At 40.0% G+C, this 26,802-nt stretch overlaps 1 protein-coding gene across 3 annotated transcripts in view; it reads left to right on the forward strand.

Annotated features, from left to right (window-relative positions):
• The first annotated feature begins 2,980 nt into the window (after positions 1-2,980).
• Positions 2,981-26,802, forward strand: part of MIPOL1 (mirror-image polydactyly 1) — a 234,362-nt gene continuing 210,540 nt past the window's right edge. For 2 of the 3 annotated variants that reach the window (XM_042438906.1, XM_042438897.1), the window contains exons 1-4: positions 5,735-5,975; positions 10,444-10,686; positions 14,596-14,731; positions 16,442-16,547. In XM_042438906.1, the coding sequence (XP_042294840.1) occupies positions 5,920-5,975; positions 10,444-10,686; positions 14,596-14,731; positions 16,442-16,547 (541 nt within the window). In that variant the 5' untranslated portion in view covers positions 5,735-5,919. Of the gene's footprint in view, positions 3,025-5,734; positions 5,976-10,443; positions 10,687-14,595; positions 14,732-16,441; positions 16,548-26,802 lie in introns of those variants that run through there. The other variant, XM_042438916.1, reaches the window with a different exon arrangement.

Genomic DNA, 26,802 nt, shown 5'->3' on the forward strand with positions numbered 1-26,802 from the left:
TGGCCTCAATAAACTGGACCTCAATAAACATGCCATAATAAACCTACGTGCCATGGTATTTAGTAAAAATTACACTCAACATTGTTTAGCTCATTTTTTCCTCTGTATGTTCTCTATTTTCTTTCCAGAGTTGTACTTTTTTTTTCATTTATTGCCTGCCCTCAAGTTGAATCCTGTGGTTTAAATAGTACTGTGATGAGAAAGACACCTTTAAGCATCCAGCTCATAAGTTCCTTCTAGAAACAATGCAGTACCATTTTGAAAGGTAGTTTTTGAGATCTGATGTTTTGGAAACCTTTAAAACATATAAGGAAAAAGAACTCAATGTTTCATTAGTGCAAACTGATAATATGTGGAAGTGCAGATATATGCCTATATTGTACTCCTTTCTCTTTCTTCTTTCCTTTCAAGATTACTTTTTAGATTGTAAGCCTGAGGGCAGGGAACCGTCTAATTAAAAAGATTGTATGTACAGCGCTGTGTACATTTACAGCGCTTTATAAATAAAGGATAATAATAATAATAATAATAATAATAATAATAATAATAATAATAATAATAATGTGAAAACAAAGCTTGTGTCCTGCATGTGTAATGGTGATATTTCTGGTCTATTTCTCTTTATGTAAATCATTCTTTCTAAAAATAATAGTAATTAATAATTTTAAAAAAGAAATTGGCAAAGTAAAAAGAAAGAGATTGCTAAAGTATGATGTTTTATTCTTAAAGGTAAGCTGACATTTTTAAATTTATACTTTTTTTATTTAAATAGCACTTACAATAGAACCACTGAAATCACTAAGGCAAATTAATCATAATTAGCTAAATTTCCATTGACCTCATTGTGTTGAATTTGACCATGTCCAAGTCTGGATGAAATGCAGCAGCTTTGCACTGCCCATGTCAAACATTTTTGGAATTGTCATGTATTCTGTGTGCTTCCAAGTAAGGCTTAAGAAAATTATCACATGTAATGCAAACATCTGGTGGTTGCTATGCTTATAAACCTTCACTGATGATAAAACATTGTCAAGAAATGTAAAGCTTACATTTAGATCATTCCAGCATGACTGCAGGTAAGATAAGCAAAGACATAACAAAATTTTCATTAAAAAACAGTTCATGCCCCCAAGAGGAAATGCATCAGAGATGAGATGAGGATCAAAGATTTTGCCTGCATGTTTAATAGAATAATTTGATTGAGAATCATGTATATTGGCTCATTATTACCTAAAGTGAACTTTATTATGATACACATTTAAAAAGTAAAACAAATGTTTAAATATGTATAATATTTTAACAGTAAGGTGATGCTTGTGTGGGTGCACACACATAAGCACTTGTCTAATTCTAAATTTATCGTATCAGCATTAATATGTGAATAAATTTGGGCGACAGAGGGGATTTTTGTTTAATTAAAGGGAGTACAAAGATATGCCCTTGCTTCAGATAAACAGGAAATTTTGATAATTAAGATTTGGATAATTGATGTGAGCCAATATTATGTGATCTGCTATGTTAACAGTAACAAAATATTTTATATTTATATACACATGCTCTCTCACACACCTACACAGATTATGTAAGCATTACTTTTAAAAAAAACTGGTTTAGACAACTTAACTTGCCTAAGTAAAACTCCCGTAACCACTGTGTTTGGAAATTATGTAATAAATCCATATAGATTGTCATGATATCCTGAACCCTTGTATTTAAACTAACCTGAATTACACCGAGAGATAAACAGAATATTTACTCATCCCTTATGAGCTGCAGCTGATATGTAAATTTATTCTTCTACTTTGCACAAATATACTTTTGAGCTACTGCTTAAACACTTCAAGGTCCTTAGCCAAACAGTTTTAATGATGCCTCCAATATGATGAAAATGTGACATTTGACGGATACCTTGTGTCGTTGTGATACTGCTGGAAAATAAACAACACACAAAGAAACCCCTGTGCATCCAAGTTGTCATGCAACACCTAGATAATTTATAATTTTACTGTTTTATATCCATCTTGACCTTTTTTTTTATCTGCCAAAGGCAGGTTTCATTTGGATTCTTAATCTGAGATTTATTTGGATCTGGAAGTCATAGCTAGAGTTCCCACAGGAAATGGTCCATCTACTGACAGATTAAATGGCAGCCCTGCAGTTGTTAAGGGAGCTCTGCATTTAACACACATGCATACTCACATCAGTCAGCACTGTGGAGAAAAATTAAAGTAGTAACCCAGGTTTAGGAACAATGTAGCTAAAAAGTCCCATATTTGCTGAATGACAAAGGGTTATATAGCAGCATTTTCATTTTATTATTCGTGCTTGAATTTCTTGTTTGCTTTGTTGAGTCTGCTGACGAATGCTAATAAACGCCTGCAACAATCCAGACGGGAGATGCCTGGCAACAAAGCTATGCCATGGACCTCCCTGCTCTTCTCCGGTTCACAACCTGACCTTTTGAAAAATTGCCTGGGCTAAGCTGCAGAATTTGGGTGTAATGGTTATTGTTAACTCCAGCTTTAGGATTTATTAATTTGTGTGATCAAGACTTACCTATACTTCAAAGTTTCAAAAGACCAAACACAATCATCCATCCATTAGAACTAACATTGTGTTTCACTGAATGTGTTCTCCCTGCACACACACACCCCTTGCTATCTGTCTAGCAATACTGCTCTTTTGATTGTATGTGTGTGGAATCTCAAAAATGCCTTTAAAGCACAAGCAAAAAGATCTGTACAAGGGGACCTGAATTCTTCCCAAAACCTGATGCTGGAAAATAATATGTTAATGAATTGCAGAAATTTTAGGCAAATACCTAAAGAAGGCAGTGATATTTACACAGTAAGTGCTTAATGATCACAGTTGACACGGAGTACTAAAATTGTGATTAACTAGTTTTGAAAAGAGGTTATGCAATGCTTTGTCAGCCAAATGGAAAGAAAGGAGGAAATAAGGTGTAGTTTTGTGCATTCTTACCTGAGAGTAAGGCCTACTGACTATAATGGGATGTCCTTTGAGGTAAGCATGGATTAAAATTACACTAACATATCTAGAACAGGGAAAATAAAAAATATTAAACTACCTAATATCTTAAGGAATTAAAACTCACTGGCTAACAGATAAACCTTTCATTATTTTTCATTATTTTTCTCTTTGTAACGGGGTTGCCATTATTACTGCTTTCAGGAACTTCCCAAAAGTAAAAAGGTGTCATTTTTTTTGACATTCCATTCACTTTATTTTCATGTTATTGCTCTTTGGTGCAAACATGTCTGAAAAACATCCTGCATTTGTGTTTTTTTTCTACTTCTAAAATCCCATTTCTGCGCAGGATTCATCAAGTGTGATATGGCTCTTAGACACTAGAGTTAACCTACATGTTCCATTATATACCCAGTGTGCAACTGACATGATTTCATTTTTAGTGACAAGTGAATGAATTAGCCCTGATCTAGACTGAGATCACTGTGCAGCGGGAAGATTTAAACTCCCCCCACTTGAATTTTGAAATTTGCCCATTGAGGTTTTTTTCTTTGAACTTGCGCGTGGAAGGGGCTGATTATGAAGAACAAGAATGTAGAGTGGGAAAGGTTAAACCTGCCTCCCTGTGGTGGTCCCAATCATTATTGGAACCACTACGTGGTTTTTGGTAAAAAGGAAAGATAGAATCAGCTTCACAATACCTACAGAAATTGCTTGCAGAAAAAGTGGGGAGGGAAGCATGGACCTGGTGGCAGCTATTGACTCGGGATGCACCCGGTGCTTTATGAACCCTGTCATAGCTACTGGGTTGGGTCTGGACATTAGAGAGTTGGAGACCCCAATTGCCTTCCAACAAATGGACAGCTCAATGATGGGTGCGTGTGTGCCCATCACAGAACAAACCACAAGGGTTTGAAGACCACTGGGAGAGGATTAGATTTATCTGGGGCCTCACATCAAGCTACTCACTAATTTTGGACATAGACTGGCTCCACTTTCATAATCCCAGTATTCGTTGGAGGCCAGGGAAGCTAATGTTTGTTGACACCCCAGTACTGGAAACACATCAAAGTAGCCTGCCAGGGTCCGGAAGTGAGTGCTTCAGGCCAGACCGGGACTTGTGCTAGCAGACTGCAGAACTCCAATGTACTTGAACATCAACCAGCACCCTTGCTCCAGGGTCATCAAGTCGGTGTGGGCTTTTTCTGTGTGGAAAGGGTCTTCAAAGCTGGTTTGCAGTCCCACCATGAAATCCTTCCCAAAAGTCTGTTAAAACAAAAAAGTTTTCACCGGCTATCAAAAGGGCACCATAGAGGGAGCCAATTTAGCCTCTTTGCAAAGGGAATTCCAAAACCTGTGAACAGCCGTCAAGCAGATGTTTCCTCATGGAAACATGATGACCAAAATCTATGAAATGGTATCAAGCACTTGCTTACACAGCCTGGAAATTTATATCTTAAATGTTACTATTGCCTCTCATGCCTTGGTTGGTTATAATTTTAAAGTGCTTTGATTTCTCATTATTCAAAAGTAGCTAAAATAGTTCTTTTTAAATTACACTTTTAAAAAAACTACCTTATACTGTAGTTCTATGAGCCACTGGTTGGTGGTACAAAATGCTTTGAAGTAGCAAAGCCACATATATCCTACAACTTGCAAAGCAACTAAAACAGTTACTCTGCAGAAAAGCAGTGAAGTTATCTCTGATTATGTCACAATTGTAATATAGAGTAGTTAGTTCCAGAAAGAGAATTAAATTCAAATAGCTTGTTCTTTGTAACTAGATACTTCCAAACTCTGGTCGGTTGTGGTTATATAGGCAGCTTTCCACCTTTCTTCTATTTTCTCAAGTGAATTAGTGATGAAGATATAACCTTTGCTAAATTTCCTAAAATGGCTAGTTTCACTGTTTGTTGTTTAATAATCCAGAGTATATCCAGCAATCATGAGTGAATGGTTTAATAAATTGGATGCTTCGTGATCCATTTTGTATTTTTCTAGTAGCGGACACAATATATATGTATCGATCTTTCACCTTCTACAGATTATTGTATTATATTGCTTATCTAAGCCCAGGGTTTAAGTTATAGCACAGAGGGATAAAGGCTGTTGAGTAGTAGTGAGCGAGAGGCATGATGTACAAAATTCTTTTCTTGCCAAGAAATCTTGCTAATAATTGATTAGCAGGGTTAGGAAGAAATTGTTATTAAGCATTAACTGTATTGTTCATAAAAAGTGGACAGCACTTCCTAGTCTGGTACATGAAACGTTGGTATCCTTTTTTTGAGTCACTATAACTGTGGTGAAACATGACAACACTATGCCCTGTATGTATTTATTTTTTACTAGTGACCTGATCAGGGTCTCTGGTATGATCTTGTGCATGATTTAGTAAGAGTCAGCTTTATTTATGTTGGATTGTAAAAACTGCAGAAGAGCTTATCCAGGACTGGCCAACTTTAGTGTGTTTAGTAGCTGTTTTTTCACCTGGGTATGCACCATGGTTCACCTTAACTCAAAAAAGTTAACTTTTTTGCATTTTCCCCTCCCTCCAAACAGGAAGTAACTGGAAGTTCACTTCCAGGTTTAAAAAAAAAGCAACCCCCTCTACAAATGCACACTTACTAAGAGCAGGTCTTGTGCAAAATGTTAATCATTGCTTCTGGAGTGTTCCAGTTGTAGTTAAAAATATCTGAAAGTCCAAAGGTTCCCCATACTATTCTACATTGGTTGGTGTAGACTGGGAAGGAATTCAGACAGAGATTTTCCTAGGAATTTGACATTGGAAATATCTTCAATGCAACCACTAATTGCATAGGGGCCAGCAGGATGTAAATACATGTGAGATGGGTGTCTGTAGATGCATTTCATCTATGTGAGGCCTTAAGAAACTCCAACTTGAAAGAACAACTTTCTCCATAGTGCAGCTTTATGACAACTGAATGTGTTCTTCGTTCCTCAGGAAAAAGGAATTGCAGCAATTTCAGGTAGAGTTTTGAGGAATTAAGTTCACTTGATTATACATTTGGCTCTCTGTAGCCACAGATTCAATCACCCATGGCTTGAAAATATTGAAAATATATAAATTTTTAAAAAAGCAAATCTTGATTTTGCCATTTTCTGTAAGGGACATCATTTTACTCCGCCACTGTATATAACGGGACTTGAGCACCCATAGATTTTAGTATCCATGGAACTAAACCCCAGTGGATACCAAGGGCCCACTGTACTTGGATTAGTTTCTAATTCATCTACGTACTTCACATGCAGTGCAGTGGTCTCACATCATTTAATCTATCACTGTCAGCTATCATTACTGATTATACTACTATAGGTTACCTCAGTTAGCAAATTTGATGTGATGTGTTCCTGAACATTACTTCTTAACAGAAAATTTGGTACCAGCAGCTGAAATAATGGGAAAAAATAGGCATGTGTACCATTGCACAAACACACCGCTGGTGACTGCTTGCTGTCTAGATGCCGCCCCACTGGATGGTTGCCCTTTGATTGGCGACACAGTTGCACCTGTGATCCTCCACCAGTACAGGGGATCGGGATATTGGTGTGCCCAGTAAGACACTGAAAAAGCACAATCATGCTCCCTTCACCCCATGCCTCCTCTTGAACTGTTTGGTTTGTGTATGTTGTACTTATACTGTATTCATTGGAGGTGTCACACTTTCACTTTTTTGCATTGCTGCCCCAACCATTTGGATACTCTGGCTCCATCCTTTTTTAATGTTCACCTGCACCAGTGAATTTATTTGCAGGGTTAGGGTTAGAGTTAGGATAGATCATTCCTTCAGAACTGCTCTGACACTGAGGCATTTATATGCAGGGTTGAAGGTGCACATTTCCCGGGCTAAATTGGGATATTCCGGGTTCTTTTTGCTTCAGTTTTTAACTTTAGAGTGCAGTTTCAATCTGGTTTCTCCTGGCTTTGCAGGTGTATGTCATTTAAATGCCCTGCCTTCAAAGTGGTTGGAAACCCTGGTGGCGCAGTGGTTAAATGCCTGTACTGCAGCCATTCACTCAAAACCACAAGGTTGCGAGTTCAAGACCAGCAAAAGGGCCCAAGCTTGACTCAGGCTTGCATCCTTTCCAGGTCGCTAAAATGAGTACCCAGACTGTTGGGGGCAAATTAGCTTACTTGCTAATTAGCTTACTTGATGTTCACCGCTATGATCTTTGGAATAGCGGTATATAAATAAAACAAATTATTATTATTATTATTTGTCCTGTCTCTTTGACTCCTTAGTCTCAGAGGTGTTACAAGACACCTTCCATGTTTCTGCAAACATTCTATCCAAAACTAACCATATACATGTGCGAAACGAAACAATCAGGTCAAGTAAGCCTTGCACAAATAAAGAAAAACATTTTGACTCCTCAAGAAACCACTTGAAAATCTCTTCTAAAATGCATGGGATAAATTTTCTTTCATTCATTAGCTTCCACTACTTTTTATGATTTCCGTTTTAGTGGCAACATATACTTCTTTAACATGAGGTGGGGGCATAAATAGTGAGGGAGGCTTATCTTTGTTCCCCTTTTCTCTATTTTGGTGTCCAAAAATGCTCCGTAAGGGATTCTGGAAGCAGCTGCTATTAACCATCCCTGTTGTAGTCAGGCTCAAACAATTACAGCAAGATTGGCTTGAGTAAAATCCCATATTTACCAGCTCAAGCTTTTATTGTGTTATTTACTGCAGACATGCTGCTACAACTTGACCCTAACAGCTGGTGCTTTTCCAGCCTTAGCAATCTAAAGGTATCTGCCACCTTCTACATTGAAGGTAGGGAGCACACTTCAGGCTTAACTGCAACAGCCTCACACCCTTCTTTTAGGTTTCCATAGGTATCTTTTTTTTCTTAAATTATCGGTAAGGACCCAGGCAGAGTTCCATGCTTATACATACAGTGCGCCCTTGCCTTACGCGGGGGATCCATTCCGGACTCCTCCGCATAAGGCAAATAGTGCGTATGCTTGAGCCCCATTGAAAGTAAAGGGACTCGTGCATGACAGGTGCATGTGCCATTGAAACTTCCGTCGCATGGCTTTCAGCATAAGCTGAAAGCTGCATAAAAGGCACTCGCTTATGATGCGGGGCACTGTATATCTATGGCTGGCGCATGTAATGACTAGATGCAGTGTTTTTTACCTAACTAGCCAAGAAATAAGATGCATATATCCTGATGGACAAATACCCTATAGATGTGTTTTGCATACCCTCCAACTGTATTGATTTGGCAAGGACACTCCCAATTTATTCTTTGCCATCCCAATTTTTCAGCTGCTTTTAAAATGTCCCAGTTTCTCTCTCCTCCTCCTACTTTCCTCTAGTTGTCCTCTGCTTACTTCCATTGGTACAAACTGAGGTCAAAGTACAAACGTAGTCTGCACTCAACTCAGCAGGGGAAAGAGGAGAACAGGGGACAGAATCTTGTACTTCCCAGTAGGCTCGGGCAAAAACAAACTGCTAAATCCTCTCTTGGGTGTTCTTCCTTATTAATACCTTTTGTTATTTTGACTACACTCTGATTTGCTTGGCCATCGGGATCCCAGATTTCACCTGGGAAATGTTGGAGATTATGATATTGTCTTTAAAAAGTTCATATATATCAAGGCAGCAAAGCATGGGAAAGTTTTTATTTCTCTGACTGGCTGTGCTGCCTAAGGGATTCTGGGAGTTACAGTCTGAAAAAGTATGTTTCTAAATGCTGCAGAAAGGGAACATGTGAAACCCAGTGCTTTTCAGTCTATAATGTGCCAGGTACCAGCACTATAATTTTGCCTATTGGGTACAATCCTTTTTTTCTTTTCTGGAAACTTGCCCAAGTCCAGCAACCAATGACTCAGGAACTGGCAATGGTCCAGGGACTACCATTTTGAGTAGCACTGCCTTAGATCACAATGCACCCAGCTGCTTTATTGCTTTTGCCCATTTCCTCTTCATTTCTTCAGGCCATGCATAGAAACACAGTTCTACCCTTAGCCTTTGCAAAATAATAATAATAAAAATCATAGAGTTGGAAAGCAAAATCTATTTCTTTTAACATATGATTTTCTTATGTATGCCCGCATGGGGTGGAAGGAATGTTTGAAGGAGAGATGTTAGTGGTTTCTTTTGAAAAGCACTTATTTCTAGAACTATAAGAGCACAGATGCTTTTAATCCCTTCTGGGAGCAAAGTAGAGAGACAACTGTGTTCAACAATAGATCATACATTTGTGTTCATATAAATTGCACATTAAGTGGAAACCAAACGGAGAGCTTCCCTCACCCAGGACTCAACAGCTTCATATTGCAGGTGGAAGACTGAATATTTGTTTTTCCAGGTTAAAAATAGAAATGAGTACAACTTTCTTTAAGTGCTGGCTTTCTATAGGCAAGAGGTGCTTTAGTTATGCATTCTGAAGTGGAACAGTCTTAAGGGCTGTATACTGGTTTGTACTTTATGAACAAATCAGTGTTAAATATGTCTGGAAATGTTCTGTGTGATCTTTCCATTTCACCCAGCTGACTTTTCATGCTGTGAAAGCCTTGGTAGTTAAAGTGGCACGAAAATAAGGTCTTTTAAGTCTAACTGAAAGGGAGAAAGGATAAGAGATATTTTTTCACACAGTATATAATGTATATATAAGTGTAAAGTTAAATGGTGGAATTTGCTAAGGAACTCTGTTGTGGGTAGGGTTTCCATTGGTGCATATGATGGGCACTGCTTTGGTGCATATGATGGGACAAAATACAGTACTGAACTACGTAGGCTAGTGATAGAGAAGAAGTGTGGTCCTTATGACATTGCTAGACTACAATTCCCATAATCCCTCACTGCTGTATGTGCTAGCTATGTATGATGGGAGTTGCACTCCCAACGACATGTAGCCCTGGTGGCGGAGTGTACTGTACTGTACTGCAGCAACTCACTCACAAAACACAAGGTTGTGAGTTCAATACCAGATAGTGGCTCAGGGTCGACTCATCCTGGCATCCTTCTAAGGTTGCTAAAATGAGTACCCAGATTGTGAAGTCGAAGGCTTTCATGGCCGGCATCCATAGATTTTGTGGGGTTTTCGGGCTATGTGGCCATGTTCTAGAAGAGTTTATTCCTGACGTTTCACCAGCATCTGTGGCTGGCATCTTCAGTACCCAGCTTGTTGAGGGCAATTAGTTTACACATTGTAAACCGCTTAGGGAGTGCTTAAGTGCACTGATAAGCAATATAGAAATGTACTTGCTATTGCTATTGCTATTTACAGGGACACCTCCCACACCGCCTAGTGACTGCTATTGCTACTGCTACAGTGTGTCATGTCCCCCTGTAAGGATGGACATGTAGGGCTATGATCCAACATGACTTTTCTCATCTTTGGTTTTTTTAGAAGCCAGGAGTGGGAATGACTGTGTTTATATTTCCTTTTAAATGAAGGATAAAATATTGCTATTTTCCAGATTGCAGCTTTTTAACATGGAGCGGAATTCTGAGCAAAAATCTTCCTCTGTTCCCAATTATTTGAATCTTCAAAGTTCTTCAGCCAGATTGCAGCCAAGAAGAGAGCAAACTACCCCGACAAACAATGAACAAATAAAGCCCCCAGATCAATCAACAGCAAGTTTAAGGGTTGTACAAACTGCTTCTGCCCTATCTTTGCATCAGAATATTCCTGCTCTTTCTTGTACAGATGAAAGGTTAAGGTAAGCAAGCTGTTAATTCTAGACTTTAAGAATGCAGATTGATCTATTATACTGATTTTTTAAAAATTTCAAAGAAGCTGCGAAGAAGCCAGTGATCAGTGATAGGGGATTAATGCATGAACCCTGGAACAGTAGGGGCAAGATTAGGCTGGGGAGCTTCAGTCCTCTACACACACTCAAAATGATCTGGCAGAATTGGACCACCTAGACTCCTATGTAGTTTAGCCCCTATTGGAGTATCTATGAATAATAAAGGCTGCCTACAATCTGATTTATGCACAGTTACTTGGGAGTAAGATACCCTGAACTTATGGATGCCACTTCTAAGTATACATGCATTGTGCCTGTAAGAGTTTTCATACTGAAGGATGTTTGAAGGATAATGTAGAAGAGCAATTTGCCTTCCCCCTGCAAGTACTTACAAGTAGGCAAAATGAATAAAACTCTCCCTGCCAATGTTGAGCTTCCCTCCTTTAAAACAGTTCTAGGGGGCCTGAATTAATGACATGAGTGTTGGGATATAGAGTCACAAGGATAATGTACAATGTGGGTTTTAATAGTAACCAGGCATAAAAGGGTTACTATGGTGCTTTCTGCACCGCCATTTGGGACGTCCTCCGGACGTCCCATTTTAAAAAAGGGGCATCTCTTATAGACGCCCCTGGGCCTAGTACGGACTCCGTCCGTACAAGATGGCGCCGGCCCTTCTACATGGCCGGCGCCATCTTTGCGTATCGGACGCTGAGTGTCCGTACGCGTCGCACCGCTTGTGACGTAGCGAGCGCGCCCCTGGCGCCTCGCTACAAAAGAAGCTCCATTTTGGAGCTTCTTTTTCGGTCCGCACGGGAGTCGGGCCGTGTGAAGGCTCCAGCTCCCCTGCGGACCTACTGGCGGCGGCGGCAGACCGCCGCAAAGCGGCGGCCTGTACCCCGCCTATGAGCCATAATGATAAGGCATTTAAACAGGAAGACTATCAAAAAGATAGTCAACAATATATCCATCGACACCAGAGGGAGAGGCAAGGCCTAGTAGGCCTCACGGAGCTTTTGCTAGAGTAATGACGAGAGGGTTGTTACCAGTGTGGATGGTGGATGGTGTCGATGTATATATTGTTCTACACAGTGGAACTCCTTCTAAGAATAAAAGCCTCATCTGAGAGAAGTTTACAGTGTCTCTTTGCTCATTGAAAAAGGGAGAGGGGTTTCTCCAGCTCAGAAGCTCCTGACTACAGTCACAAAGGTGGAAAATCTGGTGCCAAACGTTGACGTGTTGCCTCATGCGCTGCGCAACATCAAAAGCGTTTTAACAATGAGACCTAAGTAAATATTGTAAAAGCAGCTGGAACTGTTTGCAGAATGGAACTGACTTCTTCCTCCATATGTGGGACATGTACAGAAATCTCCCTCCTCCCTTGGGGTGTCCAGAAGGAACTTTCCTCTTTCACGAAATGTCTGACAGTCTGCCATGTAGTCATTCATAAAGCTCTTGCACATTCACACAACTGCCAAAGGTCCCTTTCTTGGTTGCATCCTTCCATTAACAATTGGCACTCCATAATGTTTATGTCTTGCACTAGGTTTGTATTCCACTTCTTCCACATGCATTGCTGATACTTCAGTTGGCTACACGCACACCTAATCTGGTTATTGTCTTAATATGGTAAACATTAGTTATTGAAAATAATGATGAAGTGAACATGTTTGGACAAGGAATCTATGAGGCTCCATGCTTTTACCTGCTCCTGCACCTAGAGGCTTGATAGGTCTTCTACTTGCAAATAACATAATGTCATAATGTCACTTGTAGCTATCACTATCATCCAAGTATTAATCTAAAAAAATTGAAGGGCCTTTCTATGAGGATTTTACTGAGAAACTTTCCTGCCTGAAATGGAGTGATTTTTTTCTTCCAGTGTAATCCTGTTTTTAGAAACCACCTCTCTCTTTTCTCTTACTGCAAAACATAAATAAACACATACATTAAGAGGGAAAATTACCACTAAGAGCTGCCTATCTTGGAGGTTTAGCTGTCCTTCTTCATGTCTAGCATCCCAAAATAAGTAAGTGATGAGGGGGTCAGGCCCCACCTGGAATATTGTGTCCAGTTCTGGGCTCCACAATTTAAAAAGGATGTGATAAACTGGAACGTGTCCAAAGGAGAGCAACTAAAATGGTGAAGGGTCTGGAAACCATGTCCTATGAGGAAAGACTTAGGGAGCTGGGATGTTTAGCCTGGAGAAAAGAAGGTTAAGATAGCCCTGTTTAAATTCTTGAAGAGATGTCATATTGAGGAGGGAGCAAGCTTCTTTTCTGCTGCTCCAGAGACTAGGACCCGGAACAATGGATGCAAGCTCCAGGAAAAGAGATTCCAGCTCAACATTAGGAGGAACTTCCTGAAAGTAAGGGCTGATCGACAGTGGAACACACTCCCTCAGAGTGTAGTGGAGTCTCCTTCCTTAGAGGTCTTTAAACAAAGGCTGGATGGCCATCTGTCAGGGATGCTTTGGTTGTGATTTCCTGCATGGCAGGGGTTGGACTGGATGGCCCTTGTGGTCTCTTCCAACTCTACGATTCTATGATTCTAAGATGCTTCTAGGTAAGAGGTCTCCACTGTTACTTTTCCAAGGGAAATTGTCCTTTTATATAAATGCAATGTTGCATGAAAGCAGCAATATAGGTCAAATGCTAAAGGTAGAATTCTAATTAATATTTTGAGATTACTATTTCTAGGAAGTACATATGTGTGTTTCTATACCTTTCAGCATGCTAAAATTCTGTGTCCCATGATTCTGATAAAAAATAATGTAAAACTGCTGAAATAAAACATCTCAACCACATTGATTAGACTTTATTAGAATTATTTATAGAATCTTCTAATCAAATAAACATTCCAAGGGCCAAATAAACATTCCAAGTCAGATCTTCATCAATGTGGAACAGTGTACATGTTCTCCAGTTCAAAAAAATATATCTAGTAAAAGTTGGAAATTTGTTTAAATCCCACATGTTGAGGGGTGCTTATCTGTTTCTTTCAATAAATAACAATAGTTATCACCTGTTTCTTAGAGCTTTTTTTTTTTTTTTTTACAAAAAATAACTTTTAAAAACATCCTAATAACCAAGGCTGCCCCATGATAACACACTTTGTTAGACTGTAAATTCAACGTTTGCTTAAGTGGCATTTCTTTGTTTTCCCTCTTAAATACTTTTATAACATCCATTTATTTTCAAAAACAGAGTGTATTTTAAAAGGGAACCAGATTTAAGGAGTGGACATCATGTTCTACAGCCCAAAAGTTATTCTGTGTTCCTGTTGCAATGCAACATAAAATAAAATTACATTTGCTCCTAATTCCACCCTATACATTCAGCTATCCTCAGTGCTGGATTAAATCCAGGTTCTTAAAGTGTGTTCGGAAGAGTGATGAGCAACTATGCCAGTGAATCTTTCTATTCTACTATGCTTCACATCCTATTCATTTCTATCTGTAGTTGGGCATTTATGGCAAATACATAACATATTTGTAAAACAATAGCCCTAATAGAAGTACATGGTCACCTTAACGGTTCTACTTGAAAGAACTTGGAAAAGTTACTTTTTTTACTGCAGCTTCCAGAATCCCCCAGCTAGCATTGCGAGCTCATTCAGGGAAATGGAGTCCAAAAACAGCTTTTGCAAGTTCTCCTTTTATCTGGCATAGAACTGCCTTGTGTATCTAACACAGAGATCTTTTCTTTTAACTGAAGAGATGAGTGAATTAACCTGGGATCTTCTGCATGGTAAATGTCTGTATGCTTGCCATTCAACAATGCCCCCCTCCTCTGTGTACAACAAAAATATGGTTTAATGAGAAGGAGCCTTTGTCTAAGTGATCCAGTTTCTTTTTTTTAACCTTTCATTTTATTCTAGTACTGCTGAACAGCAAGGAAGAACAATTATGCCTGCCCATGAGAGTCCTTTTCATGTCACTGAAGACCTAGATAAAGAAAAGGATATTGCATTCCTCTTAAAGGAATTGGATGTTCTAAGGGCAAACAATAAAAAGGTACAGTGGAAATATTCCAGTACAGCCTATTAACCTACTCTAATTTTACTTTTATTGTTTGTTTTGATTGACAAGATATCACTTTATTTTGTTGTCTGATGAACGTTTGTTTCATGGTTTGTTTATCTTGGGATAGTCTCCTTGTCTGCCTTTGATTTTTTTTAATCTGTGATGGCACAGATACTTTACCTAACTATCATCCATATTCTAGTGCAGTTTTTTTTCTGCCTCAGGACTCTTGGAAATTTGGAATGGCAGAACTTGTTCAGAAAGTGCTGTAGTTTAATTAAACACTCTTAATCACCCACACTTGGCTGTGGATCAAGACTGATCATGAGATATTTCCGTGAAACAATATCCAGGTTAAGAGATCTGTTGTGGAATACTGTACTTCACATACTAAAAATATTACTGTAGTTCCACTTCTTAGCACACTCAGTTTCTCTAAGATCTTTAGAGTGAATTGATCAGATAAAGTTTTCTGAAGATGTATTTCCTTGTGTAATCAGTCTAATTCTACCATAGTTTTGATTATTAAATCTGAAATGAATTGTTTTAAAGATATAATACCTATTATTATTATTATTATTATTATTATTATTATTATTATTGCCAAATATCTATTATAGAGTAAGTGTTGAATCATCTTCAAGTAAGGAAAGCCCATATGTTAGAATGAACATAATGAAGGAATAGTTCTCAAAATATGGCTGTATTGTACTTATATTCAAATGAGACATCTGTTCTTTATAAAAAATTTATACAAGTTTTCTTTTTATTTTTTTTCCTGTAGTTTCATATTTTATAGAGTCATTGAAATATGTACAGAACTTAGTTTATTAGTTAATATTTAACTTTTATAGCCATGATCTTGTAATACAAGGACTTGAACAAGTGGCCCAGTGTGCTTTTCACTGTTTTCCCTCTTGTTGTTAAAAACAATAGCCATCTACTTGGGTTGCATTGTATATTATTTTTGAATTTCACAGGCCTGTTGTGGCAGGACATGGGCACATGTTAGGATGCAGATTCCAATTACTTACCTGCATCTAGTCTTTGGGTTCTGCCCAAGACTGTGGTGGACAAGTCTTATCCTTGAACTGCTTACTCCACAACTGAAAATTCAGCCAGTCAAACTGGGAAAAGACCATTAACTTGGTTGCTGGTTCCTTACTAGTTGCTTAAGGCTCTGATTCTGTTCTGTGTCCCATTGAACTTTGAGCTTCTCAGTAAAGACACTTAGGTTTGTTCTGCATGCTCTTTCTTCCTCCTGTCCCTATGGCAACCTCTCTTAACCACATGCTCTCCAGATGTGCTGGGCTGCAGCTTCCATCATTTCCAGTCGGCTAATACGTGGTTTGGTTAGAGACTGTGGGACATTTAAACAAACACAGCTGGGGAACTCCATTTTGGGGGAGGTATAGTAGCCAACATCACCCTTAAATTTCTTATAGCCCAGGAAATTAAACTGGAATGCAGAGATATTTTGTCTCTTGTGGGCCAAAATACATTGTAAGAATACATTGGCTTTAAATGGATAAGAACCTTTATATCTTTTTTAAAGCTTTTAGATAACAGAAACATTTAACAACTTATTTGTTATGTTGCTGAGTGATGAGGAGAATTAAACATACGTTTTGTTATGGGTTAATCAGTTGCCTATACTTTTATATATAGCCAACAGCCTTACAGTCTGTTTGTTCAATTCAGCTTCAGGATAAGCTGTCTGAAAAGGACAAGGAGCTGAAGACAATAAAGTTGGACTTAGAGCTGCATGAGAGAGTGACAGAAGCGAAGATTGCAGAAAAGGCTGCAGGTACAGTAGACGAACATTCAACAGATGTCCATATGGCTCAGACAATCCGCCTGGTTGTTGTATGGCGTGGCCTCATGAACATTAGGTATATTTGCTAAAGGAGGGATCGTTTGACTTTTTTATGAGAGGCTGTTTAAAGTTGCTTAGAAAATAGGTGGCTTTAACATCCTGGTACCGGTATTAGTGGGAGCTTTACCTGTATTCATACTGATTTGGGCATTAAATGCATTGTTAACACCATGTCAATCCAATCACAAAAAGGGTGTTTGTTTTGTTGGAAGGTCCTGAACAAACAAGGGGAAAATGATTACCACGGCCATTTACCTTTCAACCAGCAGTCCAAATATCCATTTATTGTTTTAGCTCCCGCTCCCCAATGATGATACTGCCTGTTCCTCCACACACCTTTGCCTGTAGATACTTCTGTGCTCCCCCCAGTTCAGGACCTGAAGCTTGGTCCAGTGGGTGGCAAAATCTAGATTTTGACTAATGGAGATGAACCCCAAAGGCTTATTACAAGTTTCCCATGGTGACAATTTATTGACTAGAAACAGATTAGAGAGAAACCTATAATTTGCATGTGGTTTAGAGGTTGTTTTCATAATATCAGTTTCATTCAGTTTTTGAATGATCATTTCATTGTAAAGTTTGTTTGTAAGCGATTGTCAGTTGTATAGATCAGGATAGTACAAAGCTGTGGTACTGGCAGCAAGGAAGATTGAACATGAGTACAGCTGAACAATGCAGATGAGAAGGGGAGGGGAGCTAAAACAATAAATGGATATTTGGACTTGCAGGAGCCTTGCATAATTGAACATAATAACAATATTTGAACTCATGAATCTGACTTGATACCTTAAAAATATCCCCTCCATATCTCACTTGTGAAACAGGTTGAAACCAGGGACAGGGACTGTGCAGCCTTTTAGATGCTTTTGCACTGCAATTCCCAGCAGCCTTAGCTAGCCCAATCAATGGTGAGGAATATTGGGAACTGCAGTTCAGGGACATCTAAAAGGCTGCACAATTCCCACTCCTGAGCAAAATCTGACATAAGTCTTACATACAGTAGTCCTACTGATATTAAGATTTAGGTAAGCAGTAATTATCAACTCACACTAATTTCAGTGGGTCTACCATGTATAACATATATTCATACTACTAAGCCTGGAGCCAGAACTCTGGACCAAAACGAAGGGCGTTGTGAGGGAAGAATGCAAAAAGACACTTGCTGAAGCAAAAAAGAAAGAAAAACCTCATGGGATGACAGAGGAAATTCTTCAAAAGATTAAAATAAGAAGCAAAAGTAAAACATGACAGGAATAAGGTCAGAAGGTGCAAAGGGACAAAAAGAATTACTACAGTAATCAATGCAGATAAACAGAAGAAGACAACAAAAACAGGTAGACCTGTTTTGTATGATCTGAGAAATCGAATTGGAAATTTAAACCAAAAGTAGGAATCCCGTATAATCAGCAGGGGAACACATTGCATGATTAAGAAGAAATATAAAAACAGTAGAAGCAATACACTGAAGAACTATATAAAAGAGATGAAAGGGTGACAGATTCATTTAAGGAAACATTTGAAGATGAACTCACAAATTTAGAATATGAAACGGAAGCTGTGCTCAAAGCACATGGGAGAAATAAACCTCCAGGAACTGAAGGTATACTAACAGAGCTGCTTCAAGATACAAAGACAACATCTACGGTACTCTAATTCTAACAAGTCTTTGAACAAATATGGAAAACAAAAGAATGGACTGAAAGCTGGAAATACTTCATATATATTCCAGCCCCCAAGAAAAGGGCCACTGGGCATTGCATTAGCCACAGGACTATTGCATTAATCTCCCATATAAGTAAAGTGATGCTCAAATTTTTACAACAAAACTTTTATCATATAAGGAACAAGGAGTCCAAACTGGGTTCAGAAGAGGCACTAGGGATTATATTCCAAACATACATTGAATAATGGTGCATACTAAAGAATTTAAGAAGAAAATCAATCTGCACTTTATAGATTATAGAAAATCCTTTGATTATGTAGTTTATGAAAAACTATGGATCACTCTTTAAAAATTGGGGTGCCACAACATTTGTTTGTCCTGATGCAAAACCTATACACAGGACAAGAGGCTGCTGTGAGGACAGAATACAGTTGGCCCTCACTTTCCACGGATTTTTTATCCATGGATTCAAACATCCACAGCTTGAAAATATTCCCCAAAATAAGCAAATCTAGATTTTGCCATTTTATATGAGAGGCACAATTTTTCCATGCCACTGTATATAATGGGACTTGAGCATCTATGGATTTTGTTATCCATGGGGGATCCTGGAACCAAACCCCAGCGGATACTAAGGGCCCACTGTATGAAGAAACAGAATGATCTCCAATTGACAAGGTTTCATTTTATCACCATATCTGTTTAATTTATCTTCAGAATATATTTGCAGCCAGTCCTAACTAAAGTAAACCTGAATGCATTTGCTAGTCACAGATTGTCTGTTCCTGCATGGCAGGGAATTGGACTGGATGGTCCTTGTGGTTTCTTCCAACTTCGTGATTCTATAATAATAATAATAATAATAATAATAATAATAATAATATTTTATTTATATACCGCCCTTCTAAAAATCAGGGCGGTGAACAACAAGAAAAACAATACATTACACAAAATCAAATAAAATACATTAAAAGCAGTTCAATAAAAATAATAAAAATAACATGTCGGCAAAACAATGCTGACAAGGCTGACAAGGGGGGGGGGAGAGTTACTGGTCAGGGTAAGCTTGTTCAAATAAATGGGTTTTTAACCCCTTCCTGAATTGGGCTAGGGAGGTGGCTGAGCGGAGCTCGAAGGGCAGCGCGTTCCAGAGGTTGGGGGCTGAGATGGAAAAAGCCCTCCTAGAGGTGGAATTATATTTCGCCTCTGGAACACTTAATAATAGCTGCCCTGAAGATCGAAGTGCGCGGGGCGGATTGTACGGAGAGAAGCGGTCCTCCAGGTACCCTGGGCCCAAGCCATTTAGGGCTTTATAGGTAATTACCAACACCTTGTATTGCGCCCGGAAGCGAATAGGCAGCCAATGTAAGTCTTTAAGGACTGGTGTTATATGACTGGCCCTGGCAGTGGCAGTGACCAGACGGGCTGCCATATTCTGCACAAGTTGCAGCTTCCGGGTATGGTACAAGGGTTGCCCCATGTAGAGCGCGTTGCAGAAATCCAAACGAGAGGTTACCAGGGCGTGTACAACCGTTTCAAGGTCTCCCCGGTCGAGGTAGGGACGCAACTGGCGTATCAGCCGAAGCTGATAGCAGGTGCTCCTGACCGTCGCATCCACCTGAGATGTAAGGTGGAGCGACGAGTCCAGGAGCACCCCCAAGCTGCGTACAGAGTCCTTCACGGAAAGCGTGATTCCGTTCAGGACTGGTGGAACCACCGCCAACCCCGGACCGGGGGAACCTATCACGAGTACTTCCGTCTTCTCTGGATTCAGGCTGAGTCTGTTGTCCCTCATCCAGCCCATTACCGACTCCAGACAGGCCACGAGAGGAGAGACGCCAATCCCGGTCACTGCATCAGTCGGAGACATAGAGAAGACTATTTGGGTGTCATCAGCATACTGATAACACCGCGCCCCATGTCTCCGGATGATCTCTCCCAGCGGTTTCATGTAGATGTTAAAAAGCATGGGAGACAGAATGGCTCCCTGAGGGACCCCAGATGTAAGGGCCCTCTCATCGGAGCACTCGTCTCCCAGCTGCACCATCTGGGACCTCCCGGAGAGGTAGGATCGGAACCACTGGAGCGCAGTGCCCCCAATTCCCACCTCCGCCAGGCACCCCAGAAGGATACCATGGTCTATGGTATCGAAAGCCGCTGAGATGTCCAAGAGCACTAACAGGGACACGCTTCCCCTGTCCATGCCCAGACGGAGATCATCGACCAAGGCGACCATAGCAGTCTCAACCCCGTAACCTGCCCGAAAGCCAGTTTGAAATGGGTCTAGATATTCCGTTTCATCCAAGATCGATTGAAGTTGGATTGCAACCGCCCGCTCGATCACCTTCCCCAAAAATGGCAATAGCGAGATTGGCCGATAATTATTATGCAACAGGGGGTCGAGGGAGGGCTTTTTTAAAAGAGGTTTTACTGTGGCCAATTTCAAATTTGTTGGAAATTGCCCATCCCTCAATGAGGTGTTAATAATCCGCTGTAACAACAAGGTTACAGCCGGGGCCCCCTGTGCCGCTAGCCATGAGGGACAGGGATCGAGAGGGCATGTTGTCTTCCTAACACTTCCAAGGATCTTGTCCACATCCTCGGTACTGACAGACTCAAACTGATCCAGACTAACCAAGTTCACGGATGCCCTGGATACCTCTACTCTAGGTTCTGCTCTAAGGCTGGCCTCAAGACCTTCGCTTATCCGAGAGATTTTATCCGCGAAGAAGTTGTTAAATTGGTCGCAGCAGGCCTTGGAAGGTTCAAGGATCTGGTTCGGGGCAGGAGGGAGCTGAGTTAGCTCCCTCACTACCCTGAACAACTCTGCCGGACGCGACTCCGCGGACGCGACGCATGCAGCATAGAACGAGTTCTTAGCTGCACGAATCGCCTCTCCATAGTCCTCCAAAAGGCGGTCTAGGAGAGTCTTGTCGGATAAGCGCTGGTGTTTCCGCCAGCGGTGCTCTAGCCGTCGCAGAACCCGCTTCCTTGCCCGGAGATCTTCCGTATACCAGGGCTTGCGTTTGGAAGCAGGCCTGAGAGGGCGCTTGGGAGCGATACTGTGTATAGCCTTGGATAGACCGGTATCCCAGATACCGGTCAAGGCATCAACAGAATCGCCGTCATTTCCAACCATAAGCCCCTCTAGGGCTTCCTGGAACCTATTGGGTTCCATCAGCCTTCGAGGGTGGACCATTCTAATAGGTCCGCCGCCTCCAGGAGGGATCTGGGTAGAAACCTTGATCACAGCCTCTACCAGGAAATGATCCGTCCATGACAGGGGGGAAATATTAGATATTTCTGCCCACGGATTTTCCATGTTCGTACAAAAGACCAAATCAAGCATATTACCCGCAGAATGCGTTGGACCCGAGACCAGTTGAGACAGGCCCATGGAAGTCATGGTATCCATGAATTCACGAACCGCACCGGATGGAACATAGCTGGCCGAGAAGGGAATGTTGAAGTCCCCCAGGACTAAAAGCCTGGGGGACTCCAACAATACCTCCGAGACCAGCTGTGTCAGTTCGTTAAGGGAGTCTGTTAGCGCACGAGGTGGCCGGTATACCAACAGAATCCCTAGACTGTCTCTGGCCTTCAGGGTCAGGTAAATACACTCGATGTAGGAAGTTTGACGAACATGGTTCCTGGAAAGAGACAAGGTGTTCTTATGGATCAAGGCGACACCCCCCCCCCCCCCGCCCACCTAACCTGGTCTGGTCCTTCACTGAGTACCCGGCAGGTAGGGCCTGGGCCCACACAGCTTCCCCACCAGGCCCAAGCCAGGTCTCAGTTATGCAAGCCAGGTCGCAGTTGTTATCCTCAATTAGATCATAAATGATGTGGGACTTGTTCTTAATGGACCTGGCATTGCACATAAAGTAGATCCATTGGCCTAAATCCAATTGCTAATCTCAATTAGCCTCGATCCGTTCAGTTAATTGTTGAATGGTAGATCAACTCTTATGCAAATCCTATAGATTTAGTGGGTTACTCTAATTGTGACTACCAACTGAATTTAAGATAGATGGAGAAATGTGCCCTCCCCTCCCCCAACTGTTTTGGGCCCAGAATCCCATAATTTCTCAGCACTGACTATGCTATCTAAGGCTGATGGGAATAGTAAGCCAAAACCATCTGGCTGTAGTAGTTAGAATGTTGAACTACAACTCTAGAGATGGGGTTCAAATCCCTGCACGGCCATGGTAACCAACTGGCCAACCTTGGGCAAGTGACACACACTCAGCCTGAGACGAAGGCACAGGCAACCCCCCCCCCACCTTGAACAAATCCTGCCAAGAAAACCCTGTGATAGAGTAGCTTTAGAGTTGCCATAAATCCAAAACAACTTGAAGGCACAGAACAACAATGAAGTTGAAATTAACAACTCTCATTAATTTTGAAGGATCTTATTTAAACAGAGGTAACATTGAAATTACTCCTTAGCATTCCATAGTGTCTGTAATTTGTGTGTATATGTCTGTGTTAGAGAATCCAAATATTATAACCAAGCCCAATCATTCTCTGACACTGGCAGAAGCCTAAGTATTTGCAGCTCCAATTAAAGATATTTACCATAACCCTATAGATTTTTTTAAGTCACCATAAAACACTTACCTAGATCATAGTTACATCTTGATTATCCACCAACTAAACATTTACAGTATGTGAACTGTTTGGATTAAATTCCAAGTTATGTGTTTGTTTTGGGGATGTTTGCACAGAGTTTTACTTCTGTGCATATAATACTGAAATATTTTATTCAGTATAGACTTTTCTTACTCATTGAAACACGTGGAGAAAATCAGCAGGTAAAAACACATGTGCCTTGATCTGGCAATTGTGGTGGTCCATGTACAGAAGTGCCACCTGTAAGGATCACCTTGAAGATAGGATTCTCAGCACTGCTTATGAGAAAAGTATGTATCCTGCTCTTGGCATCTACATGAATCTCCCTGGGCATTAGAGCCTGTTTTCTGCTTATGGAAAAATTGGCTATCTTGCATTTGCTACCGATATGTGTTGTATCCTTTGCTGACATTTCTAGGGGTTTCTGCTACCAATGATATGCTTTAAAGTGTCTTTATTTTAGAAACCTTTAAATTAAATTAGGTTAAATTAGTTCTTGCTTGGTCAAACATTGCTGGGATTTTCTGTGAATACCTACTGTTAATTACTGTAACTTTACATTTGCAAAAGAGAAGCAAAATGTTTTCATTATATAGGTTTGCTTTTATTTGTTTTTTAAATCATATTTATAGTCTGTTCTTCCATCCAGATGGCAAGAGCTAAATAGATGTTACATGTATACAGGTTTCTTACTTATGAAATCACTGATGAAAAAATATCTAATAAAAAGCACTTGAGGACTGTATTATCCAGTTTTGTCATGCACTTTGAGAAAATATTTCCAATAATCTTACAGTATAGCTCCCAAAGGAAAGGACTTTTCCAATCTAAAATTGACATGAGGAAGAGTGTAAAAAGCTGGAGAAAACTTGAAACTGATTATTAAGCAAATAAAATGGGGATTTGACCCATTTGTACAATACCTGCAATGCAACTTTTGTATGTTGTTGTCAATGTCTAACAAAGTTATATGTCTCAGTGGTCATGGGGCACAACCATGTAGACAGTTTTTGTGAGTCTTTGTAGAATAGCCATTTACATTGTTGATGGAAGCAGGTTACATCTGAAATTCAAAAATGACTTGCTTTTCCAGCAGTGCAAATGTCTGCAGTTAATTTAAACTTTCTGCCTTATGTTCAGCCATCCAGCACATATGCTCATGGAAATTACTAGATCATAGTTGGTGTTGGAAAAAAGGTTAAGAAGAGGAGCAAGAATGGAAAACTACAGATGAAAGAATAAAATAGGAAAGAAATAGGAAAACATCCTACCAGTGAGGGTACCCATCTGCACTTATCACATTCAGTCCACACGCATAGGTTTGAAGTTCTAATGTAATGAAATAAATGATGTTGGATATGCTTGGACTTGAGACCAGTGTTCAAATTTTATCCTAGTCACTGGCCGGCTTTAGATGTATCACAACATTTCCTGTGCCTGGAACAATGAAATGGGAATAATAGTGAGTGAATAATAAGGGGAAATGAAGATTTGTTTGAATGCCCTTATTAAAGAAATATGATTGTTGCCATGCTTATTTTCTTTTTATCTCTCAGTAAAACATTCCCATTTGCTCATAAATTTCATTTTTTTAATCATGAATCTTTGAGTCATTGATTGGTTTGGGGATAGAATAGAATCTTTATTGCGGTCACATTGGTTTTTGGTTTTTTTTCTTGCTGATTGCTTTTATTGCCTCTAAATATGTAATTATCTATTTCTTATTATATTTCTCCTTTCAAAATTATGTGTATACCACTCTGTGATCCTTATGGTTCAAGGGGTAGTAGTTTATAAATTTAAAAATAAATAAAATATTTGTACTTTTGTACAGAAAGAACTGGAGGGAAATGTTTGCATTACTATAATAAGAATAGTACTTTACACATGTGTACCTTCTCTCTTTCTCTTCACAAATGCTGGGAGTTGGTTTGGAGAAAGGGTCTTTAACCAGCACATTTCTTTCGCCACCAGAGGCTGCTGTTCCTTCTTACTGTTTGATTGTTAGAGGTTACCTCTTGATACTGTTGTGTTGCTCAGCATATGTGTCAAAGGGGTGAAGGACAGGAAGAATAACTGCTATAACCTGGGATGTAAAGAGAAAAAACACATTAAAAATTTGAGTATGAAGAGAATATAGGCTGAGAAATAGTAGGAGGGCTCTGGGGAAAATTCCTTTCAAAGATGCTGCTGGGAAGATGCAGAATTGGGCTTGGTAGTACAGAGAATGGACCAATTGTGCTGAAGCAAAAGAACTGAAGTAGATCAGTGTGTGAAGAAGATGAATAGAAGGAACATCAAGATTAGTTAAAATATTTTCCTTTCTGATATATCATATAATACCCCTGTTGTTGTGTGTCTTCAAGGTGTTTCTCACTTATAGCGACCACTAAGATTAACGTATAATGGGGTTTCCTCAGAAAGATTTGTTCAGAGGGGGTTTGCCTTTGCTTTCCTCTGACACTGAGAGACTGTGACTTGTCCAAGGTCACCCAATGTGTTTCTATGGCCAAACTGGTTTCCAGAACCAAAGACCAGTGCTCAAACCGCTACACCACACTGGCCCTCTCTGACATTTATCCTTGCTCAGTTTTACTTTCTAGGACCATAGGCATTCATACTTAACTGCTTATAAAAGAAGTTAACCTCCATATTTTGATTGTGGTAACTAATTCAACAGAGGTTTGCTGTTGCTTTCCTCTGAGGTTGAGAGTGTGTGAGAGTGAGTGTTTCCTAGGCTGAGTGGGGATTTGACCAGAGTACTAGTCCAACACTCAAACCATTACACCATGCTGGCTGCCAAGCCAAACAAGATCTCCTGTCCTGCCTGTTACTGCTTAGTGGCAGGAAAGGCGACATTCAGCCTGCCCAACCCTTGTTGATGTGTGCCTTCAAGTAATTTCTGATTTATGGTGACCCTAAGGGAGCCCCATCACAGGGGTTTTTTGGCAAGATTTCTTCTGAGGAAATCTGCCATTCTCTTCCTCTAAGGCTAAAGAAAGTGGTTGGCCCAAGGACCCAGCAGAGAATGAAACTTGAATCTCCCAGTGTCCTCTTCCAACATGCAACACCACACAGGGTTTCTGATATTCTATAAAATAATAATTCAGTTCCCAAAGTATTAGGCTATAATTATAATAACAACTCTATAAAAGTGAAGGCTTGCCTGATAATCTTCAGAAACATAAGACTACTGGAAACAAAGTTAAATTCATGCAATTAATTTGTTGGGGATGGGGGGGGGGGGCTTTGAAAATAATATGTCAGAAGGTATAATGATGAACTTTGATCATCCTGTCCAGTTGATTAATGAGGCTGCCTGCAGAACCCTTTATTAAGTTTCCCAGTATTATGACTTAATGTTGCACTGAGTTGAAAAGCCAACTGAAGGCTGACAGCATAATTTCTAGCAATGGTACCATTTACTTTTCTGGACTAAACCTCCCAGAATCTCCTAACCAACATGGGATTCTGAAACATCTCTTGGGCTGGGATTTAGTGTTGTGAAAAGGGTCCTAAATTTAGATCTCACCACACATCTAGGTCACAGTTATCTGCCTATGAAATGGGGAGAATCAAAAATTTCCATAGCAGACTATGTGGGGAGAAGGGAAATGGCAAAATAGTTTCAGTACAAAACATACTGCTTTGGAAAGGGCAATATTCATAAATGCCTGGTGTCCCTGCACAGTGAAAAACAGAGTGGGTACCCTGATGTTCAGCTTGTTAACAGAAATATTTTGTTGTATTAAAGTTTTATATTCATAATTTTTATTTATTTTTATGTCAGTCAACCATGTCTTCTGGGCAGTTAACGAAAGTTAAAAAAACCAATAGTTTGCTCAACAATTTGTGACTGACAGAGTCTGAGTGTACTATTGAAGCATGACT

Source organism: Sceloporus undulatus, chromosome 1 (genome assembly GCF_019175285.1).
Source record: "Sceloporus undulatus isolate JIND9_A2432 ecotype Alabama chromosome 1, SceUnd_v1.1, whole genome shotgun sequence".
Taxonomy (NCBI): domain Eukaryota; kingdom Metazoa; phylum Chordata; class Lepidosauria; order Squamata; family Phrynosomatidae; genus Sceloporus; species Sceloporus undulatus.